This window comes from Cherax quadricarinatus, chromosome 50, assembly GCF_038502225.1.
Source record: "Cherax quadricarinatus isolate ZL_2023a chromosome 50, ASM3850222v1, whole genome shotgun sequence".
Taxonomy (NCBI): domain Eukaryota; kingdom Metazoa; phylum Arthropoda; class Malacostraca; order Decapoda; family Parastacidae; genus Cherax; species Cherax quadricarinatus.
In genome coordinates, this window is record NC_091341.1 from 25,221,981 (window position 1) to 25,235,264 (window position 13,284).

The 13,284-nt window shown below is 43.2% G+C and overlaps 1 protein-coding gene across 4 annotated transcripts; it reads right to left on the reverse strand.

Moving 5' to 3' along the window:
* Positions 1–149: 149 nt before the first annotated feature.
* On the reverse strand, positions 150–12,662 carry fh (frataxin). Of its 4 annotated transcripts, none has more exons than XM_053785987.2 (4): positions 12,528–12,662; positions 4,834–5,028; positions 2,540–2,657; positions 150–398 (listed from the first exon to the last, which is right to left on the reverse strand). In XM_053785987.2, exons 2-4 carry the CDS (start codon positions 5,025–5,027, stop codon positions 150–152), a joined length of 561 nt encoding a protein of 186 aa, XP_053641962.1. In that variant the 5' UTR covers position 5,028; positions 12,528–12,662. The 4 variants fall into 4 exon arrangements, with proteins under 4 accessions (XP_053641962.1, XP_053641960.1, XP_053641961.1 ...); XM_053785985.2 differs by lacking the exon at positions 12,528–12,662 and adding an exon at positions 7,678–7,882; XM_053785986.1 differs by lacking the exon at positions 12,528–12,662 and adding an exon at positions 7,581–7,740.
* Positions 12,663–13,284: the final 622 nt, after the last annotated feature.

The window sequence follows — 13,284 nt, forward strand, 5'->3', positions numbered from 1 at the left end:
ATATTTTCACCATAAATTATAAAAGGCATTCTTGGTCTTGATATATAAAAGATTCACTCAGTCTTTAAGCATTTATATCAATTAGAGGTTCCTTTTGCACAGTAAATAAACAAATGATTCCCAATAAATAGAGATTTTAACTATTTAAACTAAATGGACTCGCTGCCTCCATAAACACAACCAGAAAAATCAATGGTTGTCTTTAGAATTTCTGACAATTCTTGGCTCAACAGATGGTGCAGTGTCACTCCACTATGCTTGTAGATCCACACTCCATCCACAAAATCATATCTCTTGGGGCCGCTGACTGGTGACGAGAGCCAGATTTGCTTATTTGGTGTCTGCTTGTTGATGACATATGTTCCAAAGTTCCCAAGGTGCAGCGTCAGTACACCTGCCTATTGAAAATCAGAATACATATTTTAAAGATTCATCATATGGCTGTAATTTTTTATACAATAGTTAATTTAACTAATCATGAATCATCCTATATTATACTGTATATGCTGACCAACTTTTCAGGAGTAATTAAACAGTTGGAGGGATATGTTGTGTATCTTTATATGTGTATGCTTCTAGACTGTTGTATTCTGAGCACCTCTGCAAAAACAGTGATAATGTGCGAGTGTGGTGAAAGTGTTGAATGATGATGAAAGTATTTTCTTTTTGGGGATTTTCTTTCTTTTTTGGGTCACCCTGCCTCAGTGGGAGACGGCCGACTTGTTGAAAAAAAAAAAAAAAAAAAAAACATTATTTCATCTCCATGGGGAAAGTGGAACAGAATTCTTCCTCTGTAAACCATGTGTGTCATAAGAGGCAGCTAAAATGCAGGGAGCAAGGGGCTAGTAACCCCTTCTTCTGTGGACATTACTAAATTTATGAAGAAAAACTTTTGTTTTTCTTTCTGGGCCACCCTGCCTGGGTGGGATACAGTTGGTTTGTTGAAAGAAGATTATTTCATTCCAAAAATAATTAAAATTAAGTTTCATTACTAAGAAGCTACACACAAAGCTCTGTGATGCTCATATTAAAACGGGATATTGGCAGTTTGTTGTGTATCTTTATACGTATATGCTTCCGAGCTGTTCGATTCTGGGCACCTCTGCAAAAACAGTGATTATGTGTGAGTGAGGTGAAAGTGTTGAATGATGATGAAAGTATTTTCTTTTTGGGGATTTTTTTCTTTTTGGGTCACCCTGCCTCGGTGGGAGACGGCTGACTTGTTGAAAAAAAAAAAAATCAAACATTATTACAAATAAGCATGGACATGCATCCAGGTGCACATATGTTTTATCAGTGTAACATATGCTTCTTTCTTTTCTTTCAACAAAATGGCCGTATTCCACTGAGGCAGGGTGGCCCAGAAGAAAAAACGAAAGTTTCTCCTTTTAAATTTAGTAATATATACAGGAGAACGGGTTACAAGCCCCCCTTGCTTCCAGCATTTTAGTCGCCTTTTACAACACGCATGACTTGTGGAGGAAGAATTCTGTTTCACTTCGCCATGGAGATAAGAGGAAATAAACATATACATATGGGAATGCTTCTGAGCTGTTGTATTCTGAGCACCTCTGCAAACAGTGATTATGTGTGAGTGAGGTGAAAGTGTTGAATGATCCATAAACCATACCCCCGGCCAGGATTGAACCCGCGGTCATAGAGTCTCAAAACTCCAGTCATGTTGAATGATGATGAAAGTATTTTCTTTTTGGGGATTTTTTTCTTTTTGGGTCACCCTGCCTCAGTGGGAGATGGCTGACTTGTTGAAAAAAAAAAAAAAATCAAATAAGCATGGACATGCATCCAGGTGCACATATGTTTTATCAGTGTAACATATGCTTCTTTCTTTTCTTTCAACAAAATGGCCGTATCCCACTGAGGCAGGGTGGCCCAGAAGAAAAAACGAAAGTTTCTCCTTTTAAATTTAGTAATATATACAGGAGAAGGGGTTACAAGCCCCTTTGCTTCCAGCATTTTAGTTGCCTTTTACGACACGCATGGCTTATGGAGGAAGAATTCTGTTTCACTTCGCCATGGAGATAAGAGGAAATAAACATATACATATCGGAATGCTTCTGAGCTGTTGTATTCTGAGCACCTCTGCAAACAGTGATTATGTGTGAGTGAGGTGAAAGTGTTGAATGATGAAAGCATTTTCTTTTTGGGGATTTTCTTTCTTTTTGGGTCACCTTGCCTCGGTGGGAGACAGCCGACTTGTTAAAAAACAGTATGGGAATATATACAGTACACATATATAATCATGCAAATTATTATAATAAAAAAGAAGTGCTAAACCCAATATAATAATTAAAAAATATCACAGAAAACAAGTGATATCACAATATGCAAATAGTATAATTATGTACACATGCACACTGGGGATCAACTTTAAGAAACTTTCTTTTCACAGATTAGTTTGAATCAGTTCCAGTCCCCAGTTGCTGCATTATTCCTATAATATAATAATGGTAACTGAAGAAATGTTAACCATATGCTGCAGTGTTTATGAAACATGTCAGACATCACTTCTTGCACTTACTGAATATAACACATCACAGTCTGCAGGAGCTTCTTCTCTTGATATTAACTCCTCCAAATAATCACTGAGTGACTCCAACGTGTCATCACTCAACTGTTCATATGCTAATTCACTTAATCTGAAAAATAAATTTTAATCTATAAATGCAGCACAATGCTAAAGGAGGACTATTTATCAATTCCACATTAATGTCATCCTTAACCCTTAAACTGTCCAAACGTAGATCTACGTTTGCACACGTAGCACTCCAAATGTAGATTACGTTTTTTTACATAAACAATTTAAAATTGAACGAAGATGTACATTCGGAGCGCTACGCATGAGAACGTAGATCTATGTTTGGATAATTTAAGGGTTAAATAATAAAAATTAAGAATAAGGTTTTAAACAGTGACAATTCTAAAAAACCCTCTTTAAATTTCATACCTTCCTATGGAGCCAATGGTTGTGATAATACTATAACTTCTTTTATTTTTTCTTAGGGTTGAAACAGACACCATTGTTTTGTAACATGTTGGCCATCTCCCACCAAGGAAAGGTGACTCAAAAAAGAAACACTTTCACTGTCATTTATACTATCATGGTCATGCCAGAGGCACATACATTTGATAGTTCAGATGTCCCTCCAAATAGCAAATATCCTAAAATCCTTCCTTTAGAGTACAGGCACTGTACTTCCCACCACTAGGACTCAAGACCACAAATGAAACTTCCTTCCCTACATGCCCAATAAACAATGTTGTACTCAATATTATATACGTACCTGGTCCTCTCCCATTCCTTATATGTACTACATGTATATGTATATCAATGGTCTTCCTAATGTCAGCCATCTTCTAAAGCCAATATGTTTTGTTGATGATACTACTGTAAAAAATTTCTTGAGATTTCCTCTACAAAGTGTGGGTTAGTTGTGAACTGTACCAGTCATGATATCAAGACTTTCTTCAAATAAATATTATTTTGATTTGCCTCAAGTACAACTTAGAATATATGCAATGGTACACAATACCAACAAGATGAGGAATTAGATACATGCAACACTTGGGTACCTTTATTTAAATAAAGATGCCGAAGTCTTGAAAGTGTGTCTAACTCTGCAACTTAAAATAGAGAGAAACTAAATACAGATAAAGGGTTTAATATACTGAACAACTAGCCAGCGTTTGTCAGTGCTGGCACAATATTCAGTAAACCAAAATACTACATATACTGTATGTGTATTGTAGTACACATTATCCTGATCATTACATTACATTATAATCAATATATGTATACTTACTCTCAATATTTGTAATCCTCTCAAATGTTAATTATTCCATTTTGTCTACCTTAGGTTAATAATCAAAACTAATTCTTCTCTATCAAACTTATTAAAGCCATATAGCATGAACTAATAGAATATTCAATTATCTTGTTTTCATTGTAACTCGCCTAATGACTACATGTACAAAATTACAGCACTGTTATTGCCTTACTAATCTTCAGTTAGTCTTAAGTTTGCCCGAAATGCTCTGCATATAAAAGGGCTTTGGGCATGTACACCCAACTGTCATACTCCTTTGTACATACATGTATCATGCTGAAATAAAATTATTATTATTATTATTATTATTATTATTATTATTATTATTATTATATATTGTAATAGTGCTGCTTCTTGTATTAACTCTACTACTGCAGTACCTATACCTCAATAACTCACAAAATGGTGGTTAGTGGTCAGTGATTAACACAATGGCCTGCTAGCTTTAAGACTGGCTTGCCATGAGTTCGAATCCAACCTGTTCCATGAGCTAACATACCTCGGATAATCCCTTGTGCTTAAGTTTCACATAATGGTACAGCACTATTACTAAAAGACTGAGGAAGCATTACGAACCTTTGCAATATTTTAGTAACATTTAAATTTGCCAAGCACATTGTCTGCCTATTTTACTGAATTTAGAATGTGTAATAATTATCTTGTGGTTGCCAAACGTAGCATTTAGCTACTATTTCGACAATTATCCAAAAGTAAACAGATGTGTCCTCAGATGTTCAAAATTGTGTATATGTACTATAAAAATTTACTTTTTATTGCTAACAAAGTGTATTTTTTATTAACACAAATGATAGAACTGTTCTTTAAGAGGTGCAACAGAAGATATATACACAATACATGAAACATTTATCTCTAACATCCAATGTGTTCAATTCAACCTGAGAAGAAACTTCATGAAAATATGGAGAGTATAAAAATTTTACCGAGCTTCACCATAATTAATATTAAAATCATTCATGGCTATACTTACTCTACCGAGTAACTGCACAATGTAATGAAATTATTGAATGGTGCATACGGCTGAAGAAAATAGGGCTTTGAGTTCTGAGAGACAAATGATGGTCTTCGTGCAGAATGACAGCACATGAACCTTAGCTGTGACAGTTGTCTAATGTGTTGTCTGGGAACATATTTTGCTGTCATCCATCCACTCACAATACTCATACTGAAAAAAAATTAAATTCTTTATGCACTTAGTGTACTAATTTATCTTCAAAAAAAAAAAAAAAAAGCACAATACCGTAACTGGAACAATGCACAAATAACCCGCACATAGAAGAGAGAAGCTCATGACGATGTTTCGGTCTGACTTGGACCATTTACAAAGTGTGTCTTTGTAAATGGTCCAAGTCGGACCGAAACGTCATCGTAAGCTTCTCTCTTCTACGTGCGGGTTATCTGTGTATCTATTAAAAAAAATGTCTTCAAAATATCACAAATGTATTATTAATATTCATTGAAAAACACTAAACTTATAAGGGTCATATAGCACATGGGAAATGGGAGGTAATGAGGCTTGATTAGATCAAGAGCGCTTTACCAGCAACAAAGTACCCTTGAAGAGATTAGGAATATAAGAAGAATTCTTAAAGTTAATAGCACAGTAATATGAAATTTCAGTGTAAATAAACATGGATTATTAGTGTTGCTCTATTAGGAACACAGAGGTACAATACCATAACTGGAACACACAAAGAAACTTTATGATGTTTCAGTCTGACTTATAACATTAACTATTAACACTAACACACAAAGATATGGGAAGCAGTATATATAAGAGAGGAGTGCAGTCCCATCCCTGCCCTCCTCTTGTACTCGCCTAACTGTGGTTCCAGGGGTCGAGACTCAGCTCCTGGCCCCGTCTCTTCACTGAACGCTACTAGGTCCTCGCTCTCCCTGCTCCATGAGCTTTATCATACCTCATCTTAAAGCTATGTATGGTTCCTGCCTCCACTACATCACTTGCTAGACTATTCCACTTCCTGACTACTCTATGACTTAAGAAATACTTCCTAACATCCCTTTAACTCATATGAGTCTTCAACTTTCAAATGTGACCCCATGTTTCTGTGTCCCCTGTCTGGAACATCCTCTGTCCACCTTGTCTATTAAACGCAGTATTTTGTATGTCGTTATCATGTCTCCTCTAACCCTCTTGTCCTCCAGTGTTGTCAGGCTGATTCTCCTGAACTTTTCTTCGTAGGACATTCCCCTTAGCTCTGGAACTAAAAGTAGAGTATATATACTGCCTCCATTACCTCTGCATGTCAGTGTGACTATTTAATGGCCCAAGTCGGACCAAAACGTCATTATAGTTTCTTTTTCCTACAGATAGATTTTTATTTCTTTGCAAAGTTTACAATGTGTGATTACAATTTTGATTTGTTAAGTACAAAGAAAGTCACTATCATGCTGGGGGATTTCAGGAAGACTGTATTGATTATTTGTGTATTGCTCTATTAGTGTGAGGTAGAGATGCAAAGGATATAAATAAAGTAATATCATTGACACTGGAGTTGAGCAATCAATGGTTAATACCTGGAGTTTACCTGGAGAGAGTTCCGGGGGTCAACGCCCCCGCAGCCCGGTCTGTGACCAGGCCTCCTGGTGGATCAGAGCCTGATCAACCAGGCTGTTGCTGCTGGCTGCACGCAAACTAACGTACGAGCCACAGCCCGGCTGGTCAGGACAACACATTAATAATATAATATTTCTATTTCTACAAGTACATGTACAAGGTATACAGTCATAGCTCTGGTGGCCTGGTGGTTAACGCTCTCGCTTCACACGGTGAGGGCCTGGGTTCGATTCCCAGCCAGAGTAGAAACATTGGACGTGTTTCTTTCCACCTGTTGTCTATGTTCCCCATCAGTAAAATGGGTACCTGGGTGTTAGTTGACTGGTGTGGGTCGCATCCTGGGACACTGACCTAAGGAGGCCTGGTCACAGACCGGGCCGCGGGGGCGTTGACCCCCGGAACTCTCTCCAGGTAAACTCCAGGTAATAGCTGACATCAATAACATACTACTATATAGAAAGATCTTTGTTGTGCAAGGCATTTCAGGCAAATTAGGCCACTTAAATCCAGGATGCGACCCACACCAGTCAACTAACACCCAGGTACTTATTTTACTGCTAGGTGAACAGGGACAGCAGGTGTCTTACAGAAACACATCCTAATATTTCCACCCAAACTGGGGATTGAACCGTGGACCTCGGCGTGAGCCGAGTGCGCTACCAATTGTGCTAGAGGACCGGGAGATAGTCAGGTCTGATGCATATAATTATTATAATCAAGGCGCTGTATAGCCCTTGTGGTTTAGCGCTTCTTTTTGATTATAATATAATCAGGGGGAAAGCACTAAACCCGTAGGATTATACAATGCCTGTGGAGGGATGTGGAAGGTATTCAGGTTTAATTCAGGGAACTGAAGCACAGATCCAATTCCCAAGATCAAGAGCCCCTCACCAACATCAACACATCCCTTGGAAGGAATATTTCATTATAATTACGGGGAAGCGCTAAACCGTAGGGGGTCATACAATGTTTGGGAGGCATTAAAGTTCAATAAAAGGATTAGATAAATCTACCTCCTTGGATCAAGAGCTCCACAGCGGCATCAAGATCCCTTGAAAGTCGAACAGAAGTTATGAGAAAAATATCCTGACAGGATTCTTCAAGTCTCACTTAACAACCAAGAACACCATAATACTCACTTACAACCTTACTTCAACCACCAACATGTAGACAAAAGCTACATTATTGACTTATAACGATGGTAGAAGTGAGTAGAAGTGAGGAGAAGTGAGGTACCTGCGAGGTAGACTGGAGGTCATCACTGTTGTCACTGGTCACCCCGGCAACCATCATGTATTTTATTCCCAGGATACACAACCACTTCCCGGCAAACATCATGTATTTTATTCCCAGAATACACAACCACTTCCCGGCAACCATCATGTATTTTATTCCCAGGATACACAACCACTTCCCCTCAAGGAAGGTTCCTTGATGTTGGTGAGGGGCTCTTGATTTAGGGAATTGGATCTGTGCTCCAGTTCCCCGAATTAAGCCTGAATGCCTTCCACATCCCCCCCCAGGCGCTGTATAATCCTCTGGGTTTAGCGCTTCCCCCTTGATTATAATAATAATACACAACCATTTCAACTTATTACAACACAACCACTTAACATAATAATAATAATAATAATAATAATAATAATAATAATAATAATAATAATAATAATAATAATAATAATAATAATAATAATAATGTCTTTATTTCTACAAGTACATGTACAAGATATACAAACCATAGCTGACATCACTAACATATTACTACATATTATTATTATTATTATTATAATCAAGGGGGAAGCGCTAAACCCGGAGGAGTATACAGCGCCTACGGGGGGGGGGATGTGGAAGGCATTCAGGCTTAATTCGGGGAACTGGAGCACAGATCCAATTCCCTAAATCAAGAGCCCCTAATATACTACTACATAGAAAGCAACATGTTATACTGAGAATTTCCCGCAAATTAGGACAGTTTTGTCCCAGGATGCGACCCACACCAGTCCACTAACAGCCAGGATGCGACCCACACCAGTCCACTAACACCCAGGATGCGACCCACACCAGTCCACTAACACCCAGGATGTGACCCACACCAGTCCACTAACACCCAGGATGTGACCCACACCAGTCCACTAACACCCAGGATGTGACCCACACCAGTCCACTAACACCCAGGATGCGACCCACACCAGTCCACTAACACCCAGGATGTGACCCACACCAGTCCACTAACACCCAGGATGCGACCCACACCAGTCCACTAACACCCAGGATGTGACCCACACCAGTCCACTAACACCCAGGATGTGACCCACACCAGTCCACTAACACCCAGGATGTGACCCACACCAGTCCACTAACACCCAGGATGCGACCCACACCAGTCCACTAACACCCAGGATGTGACCCACACCAGTCCACTAACACCCAGGATGTGACCCACACCAGTCCACTAACACCCAGGATGTGACCCACACCAGTCCACTAACACCCAGGATGCGACCCACACCAGTCCACTAACACCCAGGATGTGACCCACACCAGTCCACTAACACCCAGGATGCGACCCACACCAGTCCACTAACACCCAGGATGTGACCCACACCAGTCCACTAACACCCAGGATGCGACCCACACCAGTCCACTAACACCCAGGATGCGACCCACACCAGTCCACTAACACCCAGGATGCGACCCACACCAGTCCACTAACACCCAGGATGCGACCCACACCAGTCCACTAACACCCAGGATGTGACCCACACCAGTCCACTAACACCCAGGATGCGACCCACACCAGTCCACTAACACCCAGGATGCGACCCACACCAGTCCACTAACACCCAGGATGCGACCCACACCAGTCCACTAACACCCAGGATGCGACCCACACCAGTCCACTAACACCCAGGATGCGACCCACACCAGTCCACTAACACCCAGGATGCGACCCACACCAGTCCACTAACACCCAGGATGCGACCCACACCAGTCCACTAACACCCAGGATGCGACCCACACCAGTTCACTAACACCCAGGATGCGACCCACACCAGTCCACTAACACCCAGGATGCGACCCACACCAGTCCACTAACACCCAGGATGCGACCCACACCAGTCCACTAACACCCAGGATGCGACCCACACCAGTCCACTAACACCCAGGATGCGACCCACACCAGTCCACTAACACCCAGGATGCGACCCACACCAGTCCACTAACACCCAGGATGCGACCCACACCAGTCCAATAACACCCAGGATGCCACCCACAACAGTCCACTAACTCCCAGGATGCGACCCATATCAGTGCACTAACACCCAGGATGCGACCCACACCAGTCCATTAACACCCAGGATGCGACGCCACACCAGCCCACTAACACCCAGGATGCGACCCACACCAGTCCACTAACACCCAGGATGCGACCCCACACCAGTCCACTAACACCCAGGATGCGACCCACACCAGTCCACTAACACCCAGGATGCGACCCACACCAGTCCACTAACACCCAGGATGCGACCCACACCAGTCCACTAACACCCAGGATGCGACCCACACCAGTCCACTAACACCCAGGATGCGACCCACACCAGTCCACTAACACCCAGGATGCGACCCACACCAGTCCACTAACACCCAGGATGCGACCCACACCAGTCCACTAACACCCAGGATGCGACCCACACCAGTCCACTAACACCCAGGATGCGACCCACACCAGTCCACTAACACCCAGGATGCGACCCACACCAGTCCACTAACACCCAGGATGCGACTCACACCAGTCCACTAACACCCAGGATGCGACCCACACCAGTCCACTAACACCCAGGATGCGACCCACACCAGTCCACTAACACCCAGGATGCGACCCACACCAGTCCACTAACACCCAGGATGCGACCCAAACCAGTCCACTAACACCCAGGATGCGACCCACACCAGTCCACTAACACCCAGGATGCGACCCACACCAGTCCACTAACACCCAGGATGCGACCCACACCAGTCCACTAACACCCAGGATGCGACCCACACCAGTCCACTAACACCCAGGATGCGACCCACACCAGTCCACTAACACCCAGGATGCGACTCACACCAGTCCACTAACACCCAGGATGCGACCCACACCAGTCCACTAACACCCAGGATGCGACCCACACCAGTCCACTAACACCCAGGATGCGACCCACACCAGTCCACTAACACCCAGGATGCGACCCACACCAGTCCACTAACACCCAGGATGCGACCCACACCAGTCCACTAACACCCAGGATGCGACCCACACCAGTCCACTAACACCCAGGATGCGACCCACACCAGTCCACTAACACCCAGGATGCGACCCACACCAGTCCACTAACACCCAGGATGCGACCCACACCAGTCCACTAACACCCAGGATGCGACCCACACCAGTCCACTAACACCCAGGATGCGACCCACACCAGTCCACTAATACCCAGGATGCGACCCACACCAGTCCACTAACACCCAGGATGCGACCCACACCAGTCCACTAACACCCAGGATGCGACCCACACCAGTCCACTAACACCCAGGATGCGACCCACACCAGTCCACTAACACCCAGGATGCGACCCACACCAGTCCACTAACACCCAGGATGCGACCCACACCAGTCCACTAACACCCAGGATGCGACCCACACCAGTCCACTAACACCCAGGATGCGACCCACACCAGTCCACTAACACCCAGGATGCGACCCACACCAGTCCACTAATACCCAGGATGCGACCCACACCAGTCCACTAACACCCAGGATGCGACCCACACCAGTCCACTAACACCCAGGATGCGACCCACACCAGTCCACTAACACCCAGGATGCGACCCACACCAGTCCACTAACACCCAGGATGCGACCCACACCAGTCCACTAACACCCAGGATGCGACCCACACCAGTCCACTAACACCCAGGATGCGACCCACACCAGTCCACTAACACCCAGGATGCGACCCACACCAGTCCACTAACACCCAGGATGCGACCCACACCAGTCCACTAATACCCAGGATGCGACCCACACCAGTCCACTAACACCCAGGATGCGACCCACACCAGTCCACTAACACCCAGGATGCGACCCACACCAGTCCACTAATACCCAGGATGCGACCCACACCAGTCCACTAACACCCAGGATGCGACCCACACCAGTCCACTAACACCCAGGATGCGACCCACACCAGTCCACTAACACCCAGGATGCGACCCACACCAGTCCACTAATACCCAGGATGCGACCCACACCAGTCCACTAACACCCAGGATGCGACCCACACCAGTCCACTAACTCTCAGGATGCGACCCACACCAGTCCACTAACACCCAGGATGCGACCCACACCAGTCCACTAACACCCAGGTACCTATTTTATACTAATGGGTGAACATGGACAACAGGTGTCTTAACATTACAACTCAACAACTTAACATTATTGCATTAAGAGAAGAGATAAACCAGCCAGGGTCATACAGGGTCATTTAGGCTCAATTCAACCAATTATAGCCCAGTTCCAGCATTAAGGAACCTCCCAGTAGGCCTGCTGTATAGCCCTTGTGGCTTTGCGCTTCTTTTTGATTATAATAATAATAATAATCCCAGTAGGCCTAAGGAAACAACTGCTAAAGTTATTTAGGCTTAACATTCAAGAAATATTTTTTTTACAGTGGTCTTGATGCATAAATATTATAGATTTTTAGTAAGGATAACCCAGTAGAAGAGGTGGGGCCAGGAGCTAGGACTCGACCCCTGCAACCACAATCAAAACCAAACGGTAAACCCAGTGGGGTCATACGAGTTAATAATAACCATCATAAAATCTTATACACAAATAACCCGCACATAGAAGAGAGGATTTATGCGGGTTAAGATAAGATAAGATAAGATTTCGTTCGGATTTTTAACCCCGGGGGGTTAGCCACCCAGGATAACCCAAGAAAGTCAGTGCGTCATCGAGGACTGTCTAACTTATTTCCATTGTGGTCCTTAATCTTGTCCCCCAGGATGCGACCCACACCAGTCGACTAACACCCAGGTACCTATTTGCTGCTAGGTGAACAGGACAACAGGTGTAAGGAAACGTGTCGAAATGTTTCCACCCGCCGGGAATCGAACCCAGGCCCTCCGTGTGTGAAGCGGGAGCTCTAGCCACCGGGCCATTTGTGTATCGTTCCAGTCACGGTATTGTGCCTTTTTTTGTTATAAAATCTTATCTCCAAGTTTAGTAAATGAGATTTCTTGGGCAAATATAACATGTCTCTATATTTAGCAATATAAAAATAATAGAATAATTACATTTAAGAATAGTAACAATAATTATTTTTATAGATAATACTGGGAAAACAAATTATCATATGTCCAGTGTTTGGATTTGCTCTCTAAATTTACCGAGATTTTTCATGTGAGGCGGAATTTTAATGCTTTGTTATTTTCAGTGTTGTCTGGTAAAATTGTGAATAAATGGATAAAATATATATATTATATATACATAATTTTATATGTATACTGCACATTATATAGACTATAGCTATGAATTATACATGGGGGGGATGGAAGGCATTCAGGGAACTGGAGAACAGATCCAATTCCCTAAATCAAGATTATTATTATAATCAAGGGGAAAGCGCTAAACCCGGAGGATTATACAGCGCCTGGGGGGGGATGTGGAAGGCATTCAGACTTAATTTGGGGAACTGGAGCACAGATCCAATTCCCTAAATCAAGAGCCCCTCACCAACATCAAGGAACCTTCCTTGAGGGGAGACCCTAAATCAAGAGCCCCTCAGCAGTATCAAG

What these genes read in the sequence shown, in the direction of transcription:
- fh (XM_053785985.2), bottom strand. Translation starts at nt 7,700, where the DNA reads ATGACCTCCAGTCTACCTCGCAG. An exon ending in ACCTCCAGTCTACCTCGCAG is followed by an intron (nt 5,029 to 7,677) that starts GTACCTCACTTC and finishes ATTTTTTTTCAG; the next exon opens with TATGAGTATTGTGAGTGGAT. An exon ending in ACTGTGATGTGTTATATTCA is followed by an intron (nt 399 to 2,539) that starts GTAAGTGCAAGA and finishes GATTTTCAATAG; the next exon opens with GCAGGTGTACTGACGCTGCA.